Source organism: Bactrocera neohumeralis, chromosome 5 (genome assembly GCF_024586455.1).
Source record: "Bactrocera neohumeralis isolate Rockhampton chromosome 5, APGP_CSIRO_Bneo_wtdbg2-racon-allhic-juicebox.fasta_v2, whole genome shotgun sequence".
NCBI classification, from domain to species: Eukaryota; Metazoa; Arthropoda; class Insecta; order Diptera; family Tephritidae; genus Bactrocera; species Bactrocera neohumeralis.
The window spans coordinates 7,787,990-7,812,785 of NC_065922.1; the positions used below are offsets into that span (position 1 = coordinate 7,787,990).

A 24,796-nucleotide genomic window follows, 5' to 3' on the forward strand; every position below is an offset into this window, starting at 1 on the left:
TGAGCTATGGACATCTATTTAGAATTTGAAATAATTTCCACGTTAAACGGTTAACGTAATGTCAACCCTGTTGTAAAAGTCTCACGCGTCATTTGCGCCATTTGTATTAATAATCCGTTATAAACGTGTGATGATCGGTAGCGAAGATTATTTATTAATTGTGGAAAACTAGACATTTAAGAAAAGTTGTAACTTTCTTACAATAATTATGGCAGAAATCGTTGAACTTGAACGGCTTGAAGACCAGTTATACCAGTATCACCCAGAATTAAGACTCGACAGTGAAGAATTGAAATTGGAACGACGTAACAGATTGTTTATGCAACTGCAATCAAGTCAGCCTGAAGTGCAGCTGGTTGCACTAGATGCTGTTTCTTCACTTACGAACATAAAGAGTATGTTAGAAAAGTGTAAGGACGTTGTACTTGATTATTCCCATATAATTTCGCCGCCTACTATGTCTTCTATTGAATCTAGCGGTGATGAGTTTGTAGGCACCCAAAGACCACGACGTACGGCAACACGTAAACGAAGAACCACATCTATTCAATACAATGGGTCTGAAGTAAGTAAATCTCAGTGTGGTCGAAAAGATGATTCGCCTCTTTCGTTATCTATTTTAATACCTCAAGTAGTAAAGGGTTCAGAAAAAATGGAAATTTCGATTGACTTGGGGGAACTTGATGCTTCTCAACGATTATTCGCTAGTCGAGTTGACGAATTGTTGCGTAAACGATCGAATAGTAGCCACCCGATAGAAGATGCGCCCTCGAAAGAAAATCTGAATAGCAATAAATGTAAAGATTTCCATTTGCCCATAGCTACATCAAGTACTATTGAGACTATTAATGAAAATGCTGAAAAGCCAGAAGATGAGATGTTATCACGTTTAATATCTCAAGTGCTTGTCGAAAATCAGGAGACAGAAACTTTACAAGCCACCAATCTACTTGATAATATCAATAATAATGAGCGCAGTAATTACAGTGCGGATGTGCCTGATCATGTTGAATCTTCAAAGGAGCAATTTGTGAAGAAAAAACGCCAACGAAAATCGAAAAAATCAACAAATGTAGAAAAAGGACCGCCGAAAAAACGTGGTCGAAAACCGAAAAACAACCCTGAGAAACAAGGTTCTTTAGAATATGCGGAAATGGCTAAAAGCGACTTGGCTAAGTATGTTGAACTTTTTTCTAATACTTGTAATATGGCAGGATCGGTCACACCTGCGGCTTCATCCACAATATCGCAACAGTTGGTTACATCCACGACTCATTACTTGGATTCGAGCGATCAGCAACCAATCACATATTATCTTGAAGGTAATTGGGAAAATGGTGGAAATTGTCAACTTTTACAAACCGATAATACGCACATTGATGGTGGTCAAGAAGAATTCAATATGGCAGAGTTGGTTAGTTAATTCATAAATATGCATATTTTGTTCACTCACGTACAATTTTTTTTTTATTAATTAATTTAAATTATGAAATTAGATTATTGCTATTCATTGGTGCATACATATATTTATTTAGTTAATATTCCTTAAATTAGTTTGATATTTCCTTCATAATTATTTATTTTCCTTGTTAAATAAAATTTAAAATGAATTTTTGTGTTATTTATTATTATTAGATAAAAGTAGCAAATTAATATTTTGATGTTATTAATAACATATTAACATAGGTAAATTACATAGACAATGTAGGCGATGCTGGAAATGCAATAGCGCGTGTTCTTGATGCCCCTACTACCTTGCCTGTTTTGGTACAGGACTCACAAACGCAAAGCAATGCAATTGTTCCTCCGCCAGCGCATGTTTCCGATGTGTTGTTGGATTTATCGAAGAAGTCTACAATATCTTACAGCCAGATCGCACCATCTATTAATAATGTACCCATCGACACTGACAATCGGGATCTAATGCCTCTGGACCTGTCTTTAAAATCGTCAAAACTGATTCAAAAGGCCTCTCACAGCAACAATAACTTAACGCCTTTAGAAACTAATTTTAATAATAATTGTGCTGGAAAATTAAATGAAACGGCGGAGGGTGTTTTTGGAGAGAACGATTATGTTTCCTTTAGAGCAGCTTTAGACATGCCTCTCATTGACCTTGAAGATAATATCAATGCCTTTATGCAATTAACCAACAATGAGGCAATTACGACAGCTGCTGCAGCAGAAAATATTTCAACAGATTGTGGTGAGTTGCATAAGATTTACGTAATAATTCGTATTATACAATTCGAAAAATTTTCAGCACTACTGACTAAGGAAACAGCTAACAATCCACTACCGATTTGTGACTTTGAACTCGGTGAAATTCTTTCCGAGACTACTTTATGCAACAACAATTACAATCACAACTCCCAATATAACAGTAAAACCAATGATTTAAATTCGAATGTTGTGAAAAATGGCGAAAACGCCTTAGATCAAAGAAAAGCCAATGATATTACAACAAATATTGAACGGTTAATGAATAAAACGGTCAACGCAAACGAACACACTAATACTGTCGAAGTCGGTGTGTATGAAGGTTTAACTCAACGTAATTGCGATGCCACTTGCAGTCAAGACAGTGATAGAGGGCAATGGTTAGAGGAACTCTCTGTTGCTAAGGAAAATACTGCCTCAAATACTGAAACTAAAGTAGCAAATGTGGCAGAAAATAGTGCAAATAAAGCAGAATATTCTTCCACCGTTGATGGTATTGGTCATATTGATGAATTACACGGAGATTCAGGTGATTTGCTATTCGTGGACACAGAAACACTCTTGGCAAACAAATCAAAATCAACATTTGATGGACTGGTTAGTGCCACACAATTAGATACTCCCAGGGAATATTTTGCTGCAAATGAGGTCAGCCCAACAACTAGCGCTAACCAACACGATACTGGGAACAATGAGGATGACGCTTGTGATTTGTCAACAAAAGCCGATCAAAGTATTGATTTAGAAGAAGATAACCAGAGTCATAACGTTAGCGTACATTTAGAAATACCACATCTACCGCAGTTGGAAAGCAATTCCGAAGAGTTCACTTACGATTATGAGACGGGTCTTGAAAGCATTGAAGATAAGGACACTACCGTAAATGCTGTGTCAGAAAACACACAACAACCTGTTGCAACACAACAATACACTGAAGAAAATAATGCCAACGAATCGCATAAAAGTGACAGTAAGTAAAAAAGTAGAATCGGGCAAATGTTAATATGTATTTTTATACGTATTTTCACTCTTCTTAGACTTAAGTTGCAATGATTCAGGTATAGGAAATTCTGTAGTTGGCAATGTATGCGAAAGTGCGGAGGAAGTAGAAAAATCCACGCTGACGTTGCTTACTAACAACAATCACTCAACAGTTAGTAATTTCATAACAGAGGAAGCACCGGAAATACCGACAAAGTCGACCGGAAATGTTGATACAAATATAAACATTGAAAGTGATGAAGAAAAAGAGCAGACGGATAAATTCACCGAAGGTATGAGATGCCAACATTATGAAAGTAGGTTCCTAAAACTTTCAGATTCTAAGCAGTTTTTTTTATATATTCAAAGGCAAATCTATTGTAGAAGACAGCTTATTCCTGAAGGATTTTGCTAGTTGCTGTAAGCAGGAAGAGGCAAATACAGCCCAAGCGCAAATAACTGGTACAAGTACAAATTATAAGCATATATATATTTTTTGTTTTTAATTTACGTTATTATATATGTATATGTATATCAAGAAATAGGTAATGAAATAGAAAGCTGTCGTAAGGAGGATGCCGACATTTCCTGTAAACCGGGGAGTGTAAACGCATATAGTGCTTCAGAAACTGGTAAGTCATCCCTGCAATTTTCGAAGAAATTGTTAAGATCGAAAAATTATAGCATATCGCTGCCGTACGAACTGTCCAATCAAACTCAGTCTTTTTTATTGTTGTATAAATATTTTGAGAATATTTTTATTTTAAGCAAATTGTGTAATTTATTTTTGCATAGAAGCAGAAGATCTAAAGCAACGAAATCGTAAAGGCAATGAAAATTTCGGCCAATCTGCGGACTTATCTTTGGAGGGTCCACAAGATGGGTGTACAGAAAAAATGGTAGCTTTTTCGACTCACCACAACGCCTTCGAAGCAGATCAAAAGCAAGCGATTGAAGGAGTATTTGTTAATGTAAAAGCAAAACAACCCGATACAAATTGCAATTTATCTGTGCTGGAGATGGAATTGAAAATGGATGATGACTGCTTGGATTTCGAAGATGAAATGGAAGACGATGCGCTATCTCTAGCAACATCATGTTTTAAGTATGAAACATTAATATATTTGTGGTTATGTTTTTGAAATGCCAACTACTTCTTTTTCCAGTTCATCAGATGATGAGCGGTGTCCCGATATGGATCGTACTCCTGTAGCAGAACTTATGTCAGTTAATACAAATGAGAACCACGAAAATATGCAGGTCGTGCATGTCGAAAATGAAGAAATGGTGGACGATAAGAGTATAGTTGTCAAGGTAGAAGCTGCACAGTGCTCTACGCACGTGCCGAGTGATATTTTAAAAAAGTTCAAAATACCGAAGATCTCAATGACGACCGCAACGGCAAAACACGCTATTCCAGCAGAGGACGTGACCACAGCAGGCGCATTACCAATGGTCATAGTGCCAACGAATGCCTTTAATAAGCAAGTAATTAAAACGGAACGGGATGCCATCAAACTCGTAAACTTGGAGAAAATCACACGCACAGTACAAAATGTGTGCGCGGTAACGCCGCTAACACAACAGCAACCGGCGTACCAGCCTCAAACTACTGCCAGCACTCCAATTTCATTCGACACCATCAAACCGCTTATGAGCGACATATTGCAATTGCCGTCATCTAGTAACGAAGCGGATGTGACGGATTTGAAAAAAGTTAATGATAACACACAAATTGCACATATGAGGGGGGAATTAGTCGGTAATAGTGGTGATGGTCTTAACTCCAGTCGACACGCAATAGCCATCGCGAGGACCTTTGGTGTCACATGTTTGCCTTTCCTAGTGGACCGATGCTTTAAGCTCGGCAACTGTAAATTTTCGCACACATTTCGCGAGTCGGAAACAGTCGGAAATATTTTGCTTACATTTTCAGAGGTGGACCTAAATATTGCTTATAGATTTGCCTATAATCATGAAAATCTTTTTCGCCGTTACATGCACGAGTTCTGTCGTGCCTACTCAACGCGAAACAATCGCATAAAACTGTTGCATATGGCGCGTGACTGTGTGCGGTACCATGATGGTAACAAGCTATTGATGACAATATTTCATAGTCTGGAATATTGCGGTCTAAACAAAATCAATGCATGCCGACAGATCTTAATTTACAGTCAAGATAGATCACAAGCAACCATAGATGTTTTGTTAGAAATTATATTCGAGGCCGATTGGACTATGTTTTGTGATCACATCGAGAAATTCATTGATATTACTGCATACAAATTTCGTGTGAAGGTGTTGCATCAAATGGCGCCAACCATCTTGCAGGCAAATGATCAACGAATGACTTCGCTGTTCTTCAAATGTCTCGTGAATTTAGATTCAAATGATGTCGGACTTGTTCAGACCTCACCCATACTCATGCAATTGCTGGAGCTGATAAAGAATGGACAAATATGCCGGTAAGTGTGTTGTGGTGCTGAATTCATTGCTAAGCCTATATACTGATTACACAGGCAAATGTGTGTAAGTCAAACTGAGCTTTAACTTGTACTTTTTATACATACATTTATACATTTAAATATTATTCATAGACGCTTTAAGACTTACCTCTCACAAAGGTATTACAATTCAAAGAATACAATTCTTATGTTACTTTTCAACTCAGGATTTCTTTTATTGCGTTGGTGATAAAAAGATCCTGAATAAAACATACTTTACGATAGAAAGATATTTATTTAAAGTACTACTTATTATATCGAACAGAATTTTTGTAATAAACTGAATAAAAATGAAAATGTATAACCAAACATACGCATTTTATATAATGTAATCATATGAAAAGCCAATAAAGAAACATGGGAGGCACTATAAAATGTTTATATAAATGATCTGCGTGACGAGATGTGTCTGACTGTCGGAACCTAGCCCTCAATTTTTAAGGTATTGCTCTAAAATTTTGCACAGGTCCATTTCATCCTCGCCTTTAGTAAAAACGAGAGAATGGTTGGAGTTCTACTTATACTTACCAACAGCTTCCATGACTTTAAGATACTTTCTTAAGAAACTTATTTGAATAAAAAAGAGTACCACTTAAAGCGAGAATACCACGCACCTCTCGCTAACCATTAGATTTGATTAATGGTTAGATCGCAGCGCTTAAAGGTAGTCACTGCTAGTAATTTTTACTTACTCACTGTAATATTTTTTAGTATCGATAAAACCCAAGATTATTGCAAAGTATCGGTAAAAATGGTAAATTTTTGTCATAATTAAGGCCAGTAATAAATGCTAAAACAACTAAATACCAGATTTACAGTTTTGACTTAACGGAACCGTCAAGAAATCACCCAGCTGTATTGAAGACAAGTTATTTTGTAACTGTTTACATATTGCAAAAACAGTTAGTGGTGCTCTTCAACTATTTGGGCCACACAGAGTTTATGATCGTAAAATGAGCAAGTTGCCGTGTACAAATTTTTATCACCAGACACGTCAAGACACCAATCCGCGCCATAACAAATGCTTTTATGCTCGTAGTATTCGCCAAGCAACGTGGGGGCCTCCAACTGTCCACCTTTCAGCTGAACGATGCTGAAGTTATGATACATGCATGCAACCAAAATGAGATCACGCTCTAACGGATCCATCTTTAGACGCCATATGCCGCCGCCGAGATTCAGTTCTCCCAAGGGCTGCTTCATGGAGCGCGTGTCGAATGTACGCAAATGTTCATCATAACTGCCAGTCAGCAATAAATGCTCCTGTTTGGGATGACTGAGCATGCAAGTAACGCCAGCGTTATGCGATTTGTTGCTGAGAATACGCGTGCAAGTTCGTAGATCATAAGCTTGCAAAAGTATATCATCGCCACCACTGTATATACGATTTAAGTCCCAACGATCAAAAGCACATGTCCATGCTTCGAAACCATGTGAAGCAAAAGTATTAGTGAGTTTGAGACCATACTTTGGTGCATAGTCGATTAAACTCACGCCACCTTTGGAATCTGAAACCAATATTTGAAATTGATTTGATTGGCTGGAATTCTCCGTACGTCGCCAATCCAGCGACAATGCCAACAAATCGTCACAGTTGGAATTTATATCCAAACTGCTGATTCTTTTCAATGTATCTTCTTCAAACTCGTATATTTCTAGTTGACCAAACGAATTCACAGCTGCAAGTAGGGGATTCGCGTTCGTTTCGTCGTTTAACCACTTCATATCTAGAATGGCAGCTGTCTCCAGGCGACAAACTTCTGTGAGCTTTTTGGTTGCAGTACAAAACCTATATAAATATATGCGACCCTTGCGCCTGGTACGCATAGTGCTTTCCTCCCCAGCATTCTCTTCCAGCTGATATGTGCCGCAAGCAAAATAGGATTGGTATTTATGGTGTGGACACCATTCTATAGAGTCGGCAGAATACTCCGTATCGATTGAGTGTAAGGTGTTGAATTCCAGCTAAAATCAAATGTGAATATTTTTTTAATTATTTACTCACAGCTATAGATAATTTAAGAAAATAAAAGCTTTTAATATAAAAAAACTAACCTGAAAATTTAAACAGAAATCAAGTCAATAACAAATTACCTACTACCGCAAAAGAACTGGCGTCTGTTGAAATTATGGCCGCCAGGCTTAGATTTAACACAAGTATGTACATATGTACTTTAGGTTCAACGGTATACTACCTGGGCACAGATGAACTTGATTTAAATAAGTACATCAATTTGTGTGTTTAATCTACTTTAAAAAAATTATTGACTTTATTCTTTACTTTTACTTTATCATGGTCATTATTATACTTATTACACAGTAATATTAATATTATGCTTACACGAGCTCTACATACATTGAGTGTTACTAGTGTATATAAATTTGCATATTTATTTCATTTAGTATGTAGTATATGATATACTGCACTAACATAAACTTACATATGAATATATATGTATGTATGCAATACCCTTCATGGGTATAGTTAATCAAATTGTTATCATTCCAATTGCTACTGCTACATTTTTCATTGAATTTCTAAAAAGAATTTTACTTGAATAACTGCTGCCGACATTTTATCGTGATTTCGGTGATATATTGTAGTATTTGTTACCACGTGTATATTTGTTATATGTTTTTATTAGTATTTTTTGTTTTTTTTTTTTATATAGACGTGGGCTTCAATCGTCATTGTCATCGTCGTGTAAAAGTGAAGGTGTATTTATCATAAACTGTGTTTTATTGATATAGACTATTGTGTATTGTTTTTGATGCGTACTTGCTAGATTTGTTTATATATTAGTTAGCTTTATTTTGTTTTCATTACGATGATAGGTTCGAGAATCTTAAGCATATCATTATTCTCAGGCTGTGAATTGTATTCTTTGCACGGAGGTTTGCCGTATGCATTGTTAGAGGCTGACATTTGTTGTTGATCTTGCTGTTGAGGCGCTTGCGAGTTGGCTAAAGCTAAGAATCGCTGCTGTTGTTGTTGCTGCTGTTGCTGGAGTTGTGCGTTCACCATGTTGGAGGATTCATTTGAGTGCAACATCTGCTGTTGTAGTTGCTGCTGCTGTTGTTGCTGAAGTAGATCTTGTTGCTGATCTTGTGGCTGTAATTTTGTGTTCCCGTTGGAGTCGTTGCCGTCACTGGATATATCCACATCTTTTTTAAGTTCTTCATATAGTTCGCGTGCTCTGTCTTCGGTGCGACGACGTGAATGGGTCCGTAAACGGCGCATACGTGCATATTCGGCTTGTTTGGATAGACGTACTTTCCGTTCATCTGGTGATTCGGTCGCTCGGATTTCGGCCCGTTTCAGTCGAGCTCTCTCGCATAGTTTAGCCAGACGTACTGCTCGTTGCTCCGGTGTTTCGTTCGCCCTCACTTCTCTTTGATGTGCTGCCATTTTGTCCAATCGTCTTCGTTTGTCTTCATCTGTTTCATATTTATGCCCGCTGCCCCGGGTCGAGCCTGTGGGCGAGGAATGTTGTTGACCACGTCCGCGGCGCGGTGTCTGCTGTGGTGATGCGAGCATTTGGTTTATTTCTTGCTCAAGCAAGGCACTCACCTTTTGTTGCCGTAGTGCGTCCTCAGGCGATTCAGTGGTTCCTGTGGGCAGCAGATAAATGCCGTTTTTTGAGTCTCCCGTGTTGTTAGTAGTTGAGGCATTGCTGCCAGTACCTGTATTGGAAAAGATGACCTTTCTAGGGCGACCGCGGACCGGTTTTGGAAAATCCTGTATAGCTTGTTGTTGTTGTGTAGCAGTTGAAGCAACAGCTGCGACCGCCGCAGCAGCAGTTATAGATGAATTTGCCAATAAATTATATGCTCCGCCAACACCAGCTTGGGCCACTTGTCCAGATGTAGGCGATGTTCCCGAATTGGTTGTGTTATTGGTGAAATGCACAGGTGTAAATGGTGGCGGCACTGTATTCGGTGGAATAGTCAGTTGAAATCCATTGTGATACATGGGGTAGTAGGTGGCTTGAGTGGGCGTACTGGATGGTGAAGTCACTACGGTTGATCCCGAGTTGGCTGCAGCAGCTGGAAATGTAGCTAAATAAGGAAATTGGTTATATAGCGGAGTGGGAGGGTTTTGTATTTGAGGATGTGAACTTTTTAATTTCTGATTCTCACTGTTGGACGTGGATGCTACGATCACCTTTGTATCGTTCTGCAAATTGGAGCCACCAACAGACCCGCTGTTATTCGTTGGATTGTTTGTCTGCAAATGAAAATTGTTATAGCTACCCACATCCTTTTCAAATGTTGAATATTTATTTGCCTGCCACATACCGCCCGAGAGTTGCAAGACAAAAATAGAAATATTTATAAAAAATTTACAATTTTGACAAATCAAAAAAAAAGTGAACAAATGTAAGCGTATAAAAAACCGACTACCAGATAAAGACGTTTATTTACACAATAGGTATGTATCTAGCGTTGAAATAATAATGTTGCCACATCGAAAATTTGTCAAACATATTAAGAGTTACCAGTAGTCAGTGTGTTCATGATAACAATCACGTTTTGAGTAAAAATTTCATAATGTAAAAAATATATGTAAATTGAACAATGAAATAATAAAATATCAGATCACCATCTACTATTTTAAGATAAATGTTTTCAAATCACAAAAAGTATACACAAATAGATTATAATTGAATAGTAGAAAGTATTAAATTTTTGGTTTATTTAAGCTAGAAATAGAACATACAAAAGGTGTGGTTAAAATTATTTCAGACCGATACCAACAAAACACGACACATTCACACGATTTCCTTGCGCCCTGTTTAGAAGCAATACTTTACTTAATCAGAACTTTAATATTTTATACACGTCAACTCGCTGTTGGCTCCAATTAACTTACTAAGCTGCGAATAAAAACAAATATAAATCAAAAATATTTATATATGTAAACATAGTATCCTTTTTTAATACCACATGTCCTTTATTTTTTAAGTCAAACCGTGTTCTATATAGTATGAATATCGGAAATTTAATCAGCAAAACAGTACATTGTCAACACCATACTTCGTAAGATTCTTAGGTCCCAAATATAAAAGTACACATAGTTGAAAACTTCATTAGCAAAACACATTAATTACGTCAACATATGTATTTACTTTGGCCCATTAACTAATCATATGTTGGAAAATATTTACATAGTTAAAACGGTTTTCCGAAATTATGATATTTATGATTTACCATATAGATTTTGTAAAATAGCAATCTTCTAACGCCTGCATAATGATAAAACAGTCCGGCAACCTTGGTAACGTACAAAAAGAAAAAGCATCATTTTCACTAAAACCGGATTCATTTTCTCCATTTTGCGTATACCAACATTCGTTCGCAATCACGTTTAAATAAGGAGTTGCCAACACTTATAGTTGAATAAAAATGGCTCCAAGTTTTCATATAATTCTTTTTTTTTTGCAGATCTTCCTGTATATATATTATATTTTTTTAGCAAATTCATTGACAGTTAAGCCTATTTTTTGCTAATAATATACCAACCCAGACTTTGGCCAAACATTTATTTTTTCCGTTCGCATTTACATCTGCCATAGCATGCATCGGTGAAGTACACATGTTCATATATGTACGTATGTATATCTTTTTGGTAGATATGTATACGTGATCACATTTTACATACATTAATTCATGTATTTATATTGCGCCCAATCCCATTGTTTATCATATTTTTTCGTTTAAACTAGATTTGTTAAAAAACTCACGGGTTAATTTTGTTTTATTTATTTAAAAGAGACAATTTTACTGAACGAATCTTAATTTTTAGAATCTTTACACGCTTAATTTTGGAAAAGAGACACTATGATTAAGGTTAAGTTATTTTAATATTAAGTTTTTAGTTGAACAATGGGGCAGACAAGTAGATATTCATGTACATTTGATTATTTTCGCACCTATTTAGTATCGTTTATACTTACCTGTAGTTCCTGCTTCTTTATATATTTGTTTTGATAGAATTCAAGGGAACTGGCAATTGTGCTGAACTGTGGTACATGTGCTTGTGGCAACTTAGAAGACGTTGTTGCAGTGCCGTTACCAGATGCGGTTGCTGGTTTCTGGTCATTATCGTACAGTTGTTGAGGGAACATGCTATTTGATTCTGAATCTAGTATTGTTTGTTGTTGCTGTTGTTGGTGTGTAAAACGTCCTTGCTGCATTGATTGTTGTTGCTGTGGCTGCTGCGGTGTTAATTGCTCCTGTTTAAGTAAAGCAGGTCTCAATGTTGCCGGACTCATGAACATATTCTGATAGTACTCTATGGGATTGGTTAACGCCGTCTGCTGTGGTTGATAAGATGCTAGTTGTTCGTCATTGGATTGCTGGGGCTGTTGTTGGTCTATGGTGTTGTTTGTTGCGACCGTTGATTGCGGGGCTGCCTGGTTCAAATTGATATTTTCATTAGTGGAACTGGCAGCAGTACTTTGCAATTGGCTCGAATTCTGCGAATTCTCACTTTGCTCCTGCTTGGATTTTTTCTTAGTTTCTCTGACCTTTTTTGCGTAATCATTTAACTTCCTCAGTCTCTCCTTGCGTTGATCTGGAGTCTCGTTTGCAATACGTTGACGTGCTCGTGCTGCCATTTCTGCCAAACGCACTTTTCGCTGATCCTGTGTCTCATTAGCCCGATAAAGTCGCATTCGTTCAGCAAGCTTCTGAAGTCGTTTTGCCCGCTGATCCGGCGTTTCCATTGCCCGACGTAGCCTTTGCCTAGCTGCATTGCGCACCAGGCGCATGGCCCGTTCCATATCCGACTCATTTTGGCGCCGAAGACGATTTGCCTCAGCATTCCGGGCGAGACGCTTCCGGTACTCTTCTTCACTTTCGCGATTACGCCTTTCACGCATCCTTTCAGCATTGCGTGCCAAACGACGGGCGCGGGCTTCAGGACTTTCGTTCCAGCGTTGTGCTGCTGTACGTGAGGAAGTTGACGATGTAACTGATGTAGGACCGTGAGTTGTGGTAACACCTCCAGGCACCGGCGTTGTTGCGGGCTGTTGCTTAAGCGAAAGTGGTTGTGGATAACCTGGTAATGTACTTAACTGTAGTTGCTGCTGCTGTATTTGCTGGTCATGCTGTTGAAAATGATGCTGCTGCTGATGTTGCTGATGTAATTGATGCTGTTGTTGTTGTTGTTGCTGCTGCTGCTGTTGTTGATGTTGCTGCTGCTGCTGTTGCTGCTGATGTGACAATGGCACCAGCAACGTTGAGGGGTGCTCAATAAGAAGCCGTGCATTGTGTCCATTCAATGCGAGTAGATGTGTAGCGTACTGTGAATGCTGCTGCTGTTCAAGTGTAGGCTCTATTTTTATCCCATTGGGATTTGATTCCATTATTTCGAAAACGTCACTCTCAGGAACTGGGAACGTCTGTATAAATCTTCACCTTGCTCTTCCACATTTATTTGCTTTCGGTCCTCACCTCCGCACCTTCATGCCCACCACTCACTTTTTGTTTTTATTCTTTTATAGCTTTTGCGTATTTGCAATTGTTGCAAATATTTACTAAGTTTTTCTTACTGATGTCATTTATTGGCGGCGATTGTCAAACTTTGACATTTTGCACTAAAAGTTTCAAGCAAACAATTCACAGCGTTATATTCCATACATTGGAACGATGTTGTTTCACACACATTTCCAGTCTAACTTTCCAATCGATTTTTCACATGATTTTCTATGAGACTCTTCACATATTTCAACTCGGACCCTCCAATGCACTTACGACATAATCGTATTTTCATTCACTAAACTATTTCTTTTTACTATTTTTTTAATTTTTACTTATATTTAAGGTTTTATTTTAATAACTGTAACTTTTATCTTTTCACCAACTTTTAAGTATAATTATTGCGCTAACTTGTATACTTGTCTATATTAAGTCACTTTTCACAAATTTCAACACTTCCGTTTTATAGAAACGGTTACTTAAGGTTATTTACCAGCAATACAATTTTTTACTTTAATTTTTTATTTAACCAAAAAATTTCCGTAGGCGGTGAGGCCAAAACCAGCAACGGCTTGCGAAAAAAATGTAAATACACGAAATAGCATTGGAACGAGCCGCTTTGTGGAAAATGGAAGAACACCAAGAAAAATTTTGTAGTTGTTTTATTAATTTTTAAAAGTATAATTCTTATCATTTGTCATTAATAAGAGATAATTACGTAGGATTTTTTATAATTATTTCGAATTTAAAAACCTAAAAGTAGGTAAATAAAATGTGTGGAAATTTGTGGAGGTAGTAAAATATTTAAAAATCAAGTCCAGTATTTACACAACTATACCGTTTTTAGTTCAATTTCAATTTATTTTGCTAATATATTTTAGTTTTTCTAGTTATAGATCAGGATTTATTGTAAGCATTTAATACATAAAATGATCTACATGATCATCGTAAAATGTATTGTACCCAATACTTATGTTTTCGGTTTAGAATAACAATTTCTGACCGTTCTATATTGGAAGTATTTAACCATATACATACATATATTCCAATGGATAGATACACATCGACACACGAACACCCTCGACCGGGAACTCGTTCAAGCGTTTGGAAGGGCAGTGTTACCACACGGTTTTGCAAATGGACGCTTGCTTCGTGTGTAGGGAATTACTGAGGGTTTTATTCAAAGTGAAGTTAACGTCACATATCCACTGGAATTACGAATGCGAACATATAGATACACACACGTCAGTATGTACACATATGTGTATCTACATGTATGGCACGCATATGTGGATATTACTAGATACATACATATGTGGTTTTTTGTGTACCCACGAGCTGTAGCGCTTTCTTAAATATATTCGACGTAATCAACCAATCCGCTTTCATATGTGAGATACATGCGCACACCCAATATGCACCTACATATACTTTTGTATGTATATGTATGTGCACAATTTTTTTAATTTTCCGATATTATAATTTCGAATTTTTTAAGCTAAATTTTTAAAAGCATGACCGTTTTATATTTTATTTCATTACATATGTATGTATGTATGCACATATGTACGTATATATTCAATATCCATGGAGGATCAGCTAATTTTCTTAAACTGTTTTGTACACACATGCTCATATCTACATACATACATACATACATAAGTATGTAGTATATGTAAGTATGTACAATTTTATATTTAATAATCTGAACTACAAGCTTATTTTGTAATAAAATTGGACTAAAAGGAAGTTATCCAAGACACCTGGCATCTCCATTACCTAGTAAACATTTTAGACAAACAAGATATTTGCATATTTGGGCAAACAAGCCTACAATTTTAAGTTAAATGCATATTTATGTTTGTATACGTACTTATATATACATACATACATATATATGCCTTTTGAAAAGAAGGTAACAGATTAGACGTTTTAGATTTAGATATTTTGCATTAGATAGTTCAACTGTTATGTTAAGAATGTCTATAACAGGCACATAACTACATCCAATTAAAGGATTTGTAGTCATTGAGATGATCGCTTTTCCTGCTGCAAATGATTATAAGGAAATTTGCTACCCATATGTACACATGTATTGTGATCCCTTGGCGGTTGTTCAAGCGTATTTCTTCAAAGAGATCCAACCCTAAAGTACTTTAAAAATGTGATTGATGCAACTTTATTCCAGTATAGTGTACATATTACATAATTTAAAAATAATCTTTAATTACATCAAAAAATGGAGATAAAACTTGAATTTTGACTAGAACTTAATTAAGAATGAAAAGAGACATAGGGTTTAACTTGACTATATGTATATTGCATTTTTAATATTAAAATATCTCGTTACAGAATTTAATTTTTGTTGGATTAAAACTATGTGTGAATTACAGAAGTATCAAGAGCATCAGCACAAATGGGTTATTAATTAAGGAGCTTTTTAGCGGGCTTAGAATAATCTTTTTGGAGATTTAGATATAACGCTATAGGTGCTACATTGTAGTTATAATAATGCGTCCATTTGTGTTTATGTGGTTTTGGAACTAATTGGTGTGTGTATATATGTATGTGTGTTTGTTTGTTTGCTTGTTGTGTGACCGACTACATTTACATATGTACGCTTCTACAATTTTTTTTGTTATATTATTATTATTATTACATTTTATTTTATATTAATGTAATGCATGCATTATAAAAATACTTTATTTCATAAACTTAATTAAATATACGGTTGAGGGGCATATGTTAGTTGACCTTAATTTGCAATTTGCCTCCTTCACCCTTTGATGATACGATCGCGCAATGAAAGCCAAGTTTCCTGAGCTTAAACCAATGCGTGTGCGACTAAAACCTTTCATCTGTTCAAAACATTCTTGTTCGCATTATATTTGTTTTTTTTTTTTTCCTACTATCCAGCTGAGTTTTTGTGTTGCTACTTCTTTATTAACGGTTATTGTTGTATTTGTTGCGTCATTAATAATGGTTCATGGTGCATAACATCAATACCATACGTCTTCTTTTTGTCCATTATGAGATAGATTTGATGCTGCCTGTTGACGTACAAGTATTTATATATGCGTATTTAGTAACCCTTAAGGCGATCCTCCAGTGGAGGCTTATACACTTTCGGCGCATTTGCTCGCGCAACTCGCATGCGTTCGGCGGCCTTGGCCAAACGCTTTTTGCGTTCCTCCGGCGTCTCACCAGCGCGCCGCAGTCGCTGTCTGGCGGCATTTTTCATCAGTCTTAGGGTTCTTTGTACTTCATTTTCATTCTGACGTCGTACACGGTTCGCTTCCGCATTTTTCGCCAGCCGGATTCGATATTCTTCCTCACTTTCTTTGGATCGCTTTTCTCGCATTCGGGCGGCGTTACGTGCTAGTCGTCTCTGACGGGCCTCCACAGATTCGTTGCTACGTCGACGGGCTGCTTTTTGCGCTCGAGTCGATGGCGGTGTGCTGAGGTGTAGATGTAAAGGATGCTGTTGACTTTGCTGTGTTTGGTTTTGACTCGTCGATGTGGGTGTTTGCTGCTGTTGTTGTGATGACGAAGATGACGATTGTTGTGATTGAGGTTGCTGGAAATTATTTTCTAAATTTAGGGCGGCGACAGCTGCAACTGCGTTTGTCGATGTACTACCGCTACCACTGGCCGCTGCTACTGCAGCGCTTGTATAGTTGTTGTAGTCGATTAAGCCCCTGTTACTAGGGTAGAGGTGGTGCATGGGATTTTCATAATTGAGGTATTCCGGCTTGATAAAAAATGGATCGCGCGCGGAAAGCGGTGTTGATGGCGAATTGAGGAAATATAATCGGCTGTGGTCAGTAGTGATGCTGCTTCCTCCGCCTCCCACTCCAGTGGACATCTGGGGTTGCTTCACGACTGTCTTACCAATCGTGCAGTTCGTCGTCAGCTTGGAAAATATAGAAAAGCCGCGTATGATACACTGTTCTCGAACGTTTTCACGTGTTTTTTTTAATTATATATTTTCTAATTTCAACACAATTTTAGGAAAATTAATGGGTAAACAACAAAAGCGACATAACTAATCAATATGGAAAAAAACTTCCACTGTTGGCTGGAAGTTCATGATGGAAATTAATGCGCAAACGTCGCTCACTTCCAGCGTCGGTGGCATTTGCAAATGTTACCACATTCACGAATGATATTCCAACAGAATGGCGTTGCCACTTCGTTTTATATTTAACAAGCGTTGCTCATTTTAGCGGATACACCATAATACATCCTTATTTATCAATTTTCAAACTTTGTCGTTTGTTTGAAAGTGAAAAAATGTGTAAATTGTATATTTTTAAATCGAACTAAATTTAACGCAATTCAAACTCTTTGTTAGACTTGTAGTTCACACGGTTTAAATAGTTGATGAACAGAAAAGTGTATAAAGTTTGATGCTAAAACAATTATTAGCGGTTGGTTAACACCATTCCACTGTCACTTGTCATGCATAATACTTTAGTCAAGTTTGGCAACTTTGGTGAATATATTGGAAGGCAGCTCATCAAATTTATGGGAACACACAATTTAAAACTAAATTTATGCTGTTTTCTTTATAATCTCCACATACCTTACTCATTTTGTTTCAAGTTTTTCCAGTATATGCGCCAATATATGTACTACTTCAGCTACTGACAGGTACGCAAGCAGTTGTTTTGTTAAAAGTAGAAAAACACAAACAAGCACTGAACACACCACTGAGGTTTTAGCTAGACATGTGGCTTAACCCGCTTATGGCTAATTGAATCTTTTGTGCTGAATTGTACTGTGCAGGGTGAAATATGGAAAATCAGAACATGGTTGGGCAGCAGACATGGCAACTCTGTTATACTGATAAGAGTTTAGAAATCAATTGAACACACTATAAAGCTCTCCAGGAAATCGTATTGCATTTTGCAGAGTATTAAAATCACTCGCGCTTATGTTCAGTCAGTGCTAGAGCGAATGGAATTGAAAATGCATTAAGTTTTACCGTGTTCTGCTCTTCGATTGTTTATTGTTTACAACTATTCCTCTGCAGTTTCATAACTTGTAATTTGACAAAGTCGTGCAAAAACAGCTTGATGAATATTTGTAGCAGTTTTACATTATTAAAAGTGCTGTTAATCACAGTAGCGAGTAAGTTTGAATTGTTTAAAAGACCTGCTTAAAGTGCGATAAAACAACCAAACGATAGTACTAATAGTTACTAATTGTGTTAAATAGGTACGCACCTTTGTTTATTCAATGAAAGCGTTTGAATGTTTTGACGTTTTAACGTGCATACCTATAGATTCATTATTTCGCAAGAATTTACTTTTTGTATATAAATATATGTCGTACATACGTACGTTTTTATAATTAGAATATTTGCACTTGTGTTTTTGTTGTTGTTTTGTTTTAAAGCAATCGGAAAATATATTGATTAATAGTGTACACCTACATAAACATATCCGTGTAATTATAAACTGAGAGATTTATATCAGTACATACTTACATATACTTATTTACATATATTTCTAAACGCTTTCCATTTTGTAAGTTAATAAAATTAACATAATCGTTTCGTTACAAAAAAGTTTTAATTGACAATACTTCTATGGCTTCCAGAATACTTGTATAAATAAAAGTTCTTACGGTTGTTCTATTATTCAAATATTGGTATATACATACATACATATGTATGTACATACATACATTCATATGCATATGCGTAATTTGTGTAATATTAATACAATTTGTGGTTTTTGACATATATATGTTCACATTAGACGAATTTTGCAAGCACTTCTTTTAATCAATTTTGTGTTTTTATCCCTCAAAATAAAATATTTTTTCACTTGTAAATAATATTGGTGTATCTATGCTTGCATCATTATATTTAATTGTTTCTGTAAAGCTTGTCATTATATTGGGATCCCCGAATATTGAAATAAAATTGAAATTAGTTTTTAACAAATTAAAGCATTTGGAGTAATATGGGTTGATGTACCTATTGTAGATCCCGGAATTGTAGAGCGTTTTGATAATAACATATTGTAAAGCATTTACGAACGCATTCCACAAGATCCACCGGATATAAAGAAGTGTACTTCCTTTGAAATGCATCTGACATTGAGTTCTTGAACAGGTCTGAAATTTCTTCAAGCACAACATGAAAAATATACGTTATTTATGCAATCTTTTAACCAGGATTTCGAGCTCTGAAACGCAAAAGTCACCTTACGACGCTACAACAGAATCGTTCGTAACATAGAACCGATAAAGAGTATTATTTACTCTAAACGGAATAAATATTATCGGCGACTAGTGATTTAAAAAAGATTTATTAGTTTAACACATTCAAATACATATATTGGTTAAAAAATAGATATATTTTTTTCAACAAAAAACTAAGCAAAAATATAACATACATACATACACACGTACATATGTACATTGTAACTCTGCTTAGAATTAAACTTTTTCTTTGTATAATAAATTTACTTTTACTGGTGTCAGTAATGCATGAAACGCACATATTATTTTTTTCTTTGAATTGAAATCAATATAACATCTTTGATGACCTCATTTATCCTAAAAATAGAGTCTACAAGTACTTCTGTATTAATTCCTCACATCTAGAAAATCAGAACTATAAAATAATAACTATTGTGCCAGCTGAGTTTATTGTGTAGAAATATATGTTAATTAAATATTTGTGCTTTGTTACAGTGCTAAATGTATATATCTACAAACATAACTAAATTTGTTTTTAAAATCTGATATACCCACCTATGCATAAATATGTAAGTGAAAAATAATACACAAACGAGTATTTATTGTATATGCATACTTTCATATACGGTCGTGTATATGACTATGAAATGATTTCAATGAACTCGTTAATAAGTAACTACTTGGTTTCGTTTATTTGCTTCTCAACTACAATTCCATCTAAAGAAATATGGAGAAGGAAATAAGTAATAAAACGAAAAATCGCACATTTCATAGACTGTTGTGTAGTCAGCAATGTATACGTACATATACAAGTACGCTACACAATCGAATTCACAGTCGCAGCAGTAATCTTCATAAATTACTTTCAACGATTTTATGTAATTTACGAATGCTACAAAAATAAACAATTCCACAATTTTTTATCTAAAGCATGCAAACAGAAACTTTGACTTCGGCATCGACAGCGACAGCAGTAAATGCGACGACTTCGTCGAAGCTTGCTACAACATATGTATGTATGTATGTATGTATATTAAATAAAACCCTCTTTGCGAAGAATAAAACGTCTTCAAAAATCAAATCAATTTACGTAGTGCATTTCAGATTACTTATTTTTAACCTCGAATGAGTCTTAAACCTTTTATATAAAAGCATGTATTTAGAAAATAGTCGGATGCAAGAAAAGTAAGGACACCATATGTAAGGGTGCAAATTTTGCATTAAATAATAATTGAATTAATATTTAAATATGTATGTATATTTTTTGTTTTTTTAATACTGAAAATGTTAGTAAAAAATAATATTCACATTTCAAATCCCAAATCCCGGATAGAAAAATAAATAAATACTATTCAATTCCCTAAAGCAGTGGTTGGCAATCTTACTTTAAATATTAAATTAAAATTTCTCTGCTTTGTTGATTTAAAATTAAATTTAAATTTTTAATCCCAACATTTAAAATTAAAAATAAATTTTTTTAATTAAAAGTTCGCAACCTTGAATACAAAATTTAAAAAATGCATCTAAAACTATCGAAATTTAAATGAATTCAAAATTGTGACATTGCCAAAACTAATTGAAATCATTTCATATTGATTTACTAGTATTGGGAAGTCGAAAAAGTCTTTTCGTATTTTGTCAATAGATGTCGTTGCAGTCGTATATCTTCAGTGCTATCGATCACATTGTGTCAACCATATAGTGTTGAAAGATGAGCTTCATTTAAGCAAAAAAATTCGGGGAAGTTGAAAAAAAGTTGCAGCAGTTCAAAAATGAGTGAAAATAATGATGAAATTAGCTATTTTTTGAAATTTATGTATAAAAAAGGGAAGAATGCCACGCAAGCTACCAATGAAATTTGCGAAGTTTACGGACACGATGCTGTATCAGTTCGTGTAGCACACCGATGGTTCGCTCGCTTCCGTTCTGCGAATTTCAAAATTTCAATTTACACTGATGGAATAATGTCTCGAGCGGAAAAATGGCATTCTTGCAGTGGAAAAATACGCTATGAGTTTTTGGTGGTCTCCTTCAAAATACAAAAATATATTTTTTTTAGGTACCAAATTGAGTAAATATTGACTCAAAATAAAACCACAAGGTTGCTTCAGATACGATTATATTTGTATGCCATCATGCGATTAGCATTGATATCTGGTTGTCGCTAGTTTTTTAAATGACAATACCTAACTTTCATAAATCTTAACTAATATAGTCGATATGTGACGTGTTGATAACCTCCCATTTTGGAGTAATTTAAAAACAGGCTCAGAAGAAAATACACAAGAAATAACGCACATCTCACGCACACCAGTGCGCACTTGTGAAAAATAAGATTATGTGGAAAAATGAGTACAAACGAACCTGAAACGAAACGAAATTTGAAAAGAAAATATTTGTATTTTATAAATTGTCTTTGTTGTTTGAATTTACTTTTTTATTGCCTACATACATACATACATACATATTTATACGCATTTTAAAGTAGAAATAGCTAGCGAACGACTAGTTGAGTAAGCAGGCTAACCAAGGCAACAAAGACGAGCTTAAGACGACGATGCGTCGTTAGAAGCTGATGGCGTGTGCAAGAAGATCCAGTCAAATGCCGGGATAGGCTGAAGCTGAGATAGACAGCAGGCAGTAAAGCAAATAAGTGAGCAAGTACTTTGGTGAAAATTCCTTAACTCGATGTTATTCGCTTGTGTTGTACGCGCTCGTATCCGCCGAGCTATCGCTTAGACGCTTTTGTATGCGATTGTTATTAGTTGAAGACATCTACATAAGTTAAGACAATATAATGTCTTTGGCCCGGCTATGTTACTTGCAATAACTCGTATTGAATTTGTATGAGTAGATTAATTTGGTTCAATGCGGTTCGTTTACATTCGTTGCTCTTCGCCGTTTGTTGGTTTGCTTATGTGCCTCTTCCAGGCGATGGAATCAACCAACAAAGTGGTTAGTTGGATGGATTCGCCCCGCTTGGGATAACGAGTAACTCTGGTTTAATTTAAAATGCACATTTCTATATGAATTCACCTAGGTCAAGGCAGAGATGCCATTATTATACTTATAATTGGTTTTTGTATGAAATTTTTTCATTGAAATGTTTTTAAAAATAGGAGTAATCACATATAAGATTTAAATTGAAATAATAGAAAATGTTACTGTTATCTTTCTAATAACATGCTGTTGTTTTTAAAGTTAATTTAATGTTCCAAATAATCAACACGCTTTGTCTGATAAGCAGGCTGGCAAACAAAACTATTTACTGCACAAATTCAGCTGAATTTACTTTGTTGATATCATAAAACTAGAGCACAAAATCTAAATTGAAAAGTAAAAATTCACATTAATACATAATAAATATCTATGTATATACATACATACATGCCTAGATACATGTCTGTTTATATATACATACATACATACATATGTATGTATAATACATGCTTTATAGCACTTCAAAATATACGTTTTTTATAAAAAATCGAAAAAATTTTCTAATCAGTCAATATTTATTGATATTTCCGAACATGTGACTCACAAATTTGTAGATATAAAAATTATATTTCACTATGTACATATGTGGTCATACTTTCGATTTACCTCAGTATACACGGTAATTCGTAACTACAAGTATAAGTTGTCTTGCTAGACAAAATATCGGTCATTAAATTTTGCTTGGAATTGAAATTGAAAATTGATAGTATCAATATAAATTTCAAATACCTACATACATTTACATATACATACATATGTACATGTGCATATAAATAACTATATAACCTTTGTATACTCATATATACCATATAAGAGCACATTTATTACATACATATATATGCCTAGCAAGTCATTTTTATAAGTACGTGAATACATTTACTGTATATTTGCATATGTATATAGTTAAAATGTGTTTACCTGCAAAAATAGTTTAGATTGTGTATAGAAATACATATGTATTCAACTTAAATTTATGGTTAACAATAATCTTGAAAATATAAAATAAAAATAATTACTCAACTCATAGTGCCCCCTTCCAATAAATATTTATTTAGTATGATATTCAATGAACGGTAGACCAATATTTAAAGCGTATATTTACATAACAAAGCTCTTTTTCATAGAGTGTTACCACTTTGTTATGTGGTTGTGAATTTTTTCATAAGAAATTATGTTAAATCACACATTATTGGAACTTTTGTTTATATGTTTGTTTATTTTTCTAGAGTTCTACATTTGATAACAAATAAAATAATATTTCAGGGAGCTTAACCACTACTTGAAGATTTCAAATTTGCTTATCATGAACTGATAAAAAACTTTTCAAAACGCACACTTCCTAAAATCTCAGAAATGTTGCTTAAAATAGCAACAATTTGTTTAGATCATCCTAAATTTCTGTATTATGTACATATGTACATCATAGACCACCCGCAAAACTCTTTTAAATACATAAATATTTGAAATAATGTTCTTGTTCATTCGCATGTTTGAGAAACATTAAATAACATCTTCAGCAAAATTTGATAAGTTCCCTATGCCATAATCAATTCGTAGCAGCTCGTAAAGTTTAATTCTTCTCCACTTCGTCGTCTTCTACTAACACCAGCTCGTAGCGAATCGGAAACTTTCAATATTAACCAAAAAAAGTCATAACTTTTTAATTTTAAGCCAACCAATAACAATAACCTATAGCTTGCCCATGCACCTCATCAATACATTGTTCAGTGTTTGACCTTTTTTTCGTTGGTCTACCTAAAAATAATTCACGTTCTGTGCCTAAACAGTAATTTGATTATACCAAATTACCATTTTAATTAAGTTTACAAGTTGGCAACAATACGTTGGCTAAGGTTAATACACTACGTTGGATTTTAGCTAAATGCTAGCTCGCTGCTCCAGAACGACGACCAGGCCGAAACGCAACCATTTATTTCGACATCAAAGTAATTTTAGTTAGTTTCATTTGCCGAGGCGAATGTACGACGTTTAATTTGGACGGGCAAACGGAACGGCATGAATTTCTAAAGAATTCAAAGCGGAAGAAGGAAAATGTCTCATGGCATTACAATTAAAGCAATCATACACAGAGAGAGAGTTAAGGAGAGCGCGAGCGCTCAAACGCCTAAAAGAGAGTTAATGAGTGCGGTGTTTATTTAATAATAATAAAGACTACCTCTTCATGTGCTGGCATGTAGAGTCAACATATATGGAGCACTGCTGCGCTCAGCGTTACAAGCACACATACATAAATACAACGTGGTACATTCGGTGAGACCGGCAGGTGAGCGCTTGAGTATATGCATTGCGGCGTGAGAGAGAGAGAGAGAGCCAGTAAATGCGGCTAGCGTCTTGCTGTAATTTCAATTCATTTTCCAATTTATTATGATTTTAGT

At 35.3% G+C, this 24,796-nt stretch overlaps 5 protein-coding genes across 17 annotated transcripts in view; 2 read left to right on the forward strand and 3 right to left on the reverse strand.

Moving 5' to 3' along the window:
• Nucleotides 1-139: 139 nt before the first annotated feature.
• On the forward strand, nt 140-6,014 carry LOC126759712 (uncharacterized). Of its 3 annotated transcripts, none has more exons than XM_050474744.1 (8): nt 140-1,414; nt 1,687-2,206; nt 2,264-3,190; nt 3,258-3,494; nt 3,571-3,669; nt 3,741-3,833; nt 3,997-4,306; nt 4,368-6,014. In XM_050474744.1, exons 1-8 carry the CDS (start codon nt 209-211, stop codon nt 5,668-5,670), a joined length of 4,695 nt encoding a protein of 1,564 aa, XP_050330701.1. In that variant the 5' UTR covers nt 140-208; the 3' UTR covers nt 5,671-6,014. The 3 variants fall into 3 exon arrangements, with proteins under 3 accessions (XP_050330701.1, XP_050330702.1, XP_050330703.1); XM_050474745.1 differs by having other exon boundaries at nt 4,000-4,306; XM_050474746.1 differs by having other exon boundaries at nt 3,571-3,663.
• A 55-nt stretch (nt 6,015-6,069) lies between these two features.
• On the reverse strand, nt 6,070-17,914 carry LOC126759717 (diphthine methyltransferase). Its single transcript, XM_050474758.1, has 2 exons — nt 17,773-17,914; nt 6,070-7,670 (listed from the first exon to the last, which is right to left on the reverse strand). The coding sequence occupies exons 1-2, from the start codon at nt 17,779-17,781 to the stop codon at nt 6,609-6,611; spliced, it is 1,071 nt and encodes a 356-aa protein (XP_050330715.1). The 5' UTR covers nt 17,782-17,914; the 3' UTR covers nt 6,070-6,608.
• LOC126759715 (uncharacterized) lies at nt 7,939-13,772 on the reverse strand. 6 transcript variants are annotated; one of them, XM_050474753.1, is made up of 3 exons: nt 11,663-13,772; nt 9,390-9,933; nt 7,939-9,317 (listed from the first exon to the last, which is right to left on the reverse strand). In XM_050474753.1, the coding sequence occupies exons 1-3, from the start codon at nt 13,073-13,075 to the stop codon at nt 8,515-8,517; spliced, it is 2,760 nt and encodes a 919-aa protein (XP_050330710.1). In that variant the 5' UTR covers nt 13,076-13,772; the 3' UTR covers nt 7,939-8,514. The 6 variants fall into 6 exon arrangements, with proteins under 6 accessions (XP_050330710.1, XP_050330714.1, XP_050330713.1 ...); XM_050474757.1 differs by having other exon boundaries at nt 7,939-9,752; nt 9,846-9,933; nt 11,663-13,771; XM_050474756.1 differs by having other exon boundaries at nt 7,939-9,764; nt 9,846-9,933; nt 11,663-13,771.
• Nucleotides 15,486-17,269, reverse strand: LOC126759718 (zinc finger protein 821). Its single transcript, XM_050474759.1, has one exon. The coding sequence runs from the start codon at nt 17,050-17,052 to the stop codon at nt 16,270-16,272; it is 783 nt and encodes a 260-aa protein (XP_050330716.1). The 5' UTR covers nt 17,053-17,269; the 3' UTR covers nt 15,486-16,269.
• Nucleotides 17,915-18,143: 229 nt separating the features above from the next.
• The window catches only part of LOC126759713 (uncharacterized), a 30,711-nt gene continuing 24,058 nt past the window's right edge, over nt 18,144-24,796 (forward strand). For 3 of the 6 annotated variants that reach the window (XR_007667050.1, XR_007667051.1, XM_050474747.1), the window contains exon 1: nt 18,144-18,320. The gene's annotated coding sequence lies outside the window, so the exon portion shown is untranslated. The other 3 variants (XM_050474748.1, XM_050474749.1, XM_050474750.1) reach the window with 3 other exon arrangements.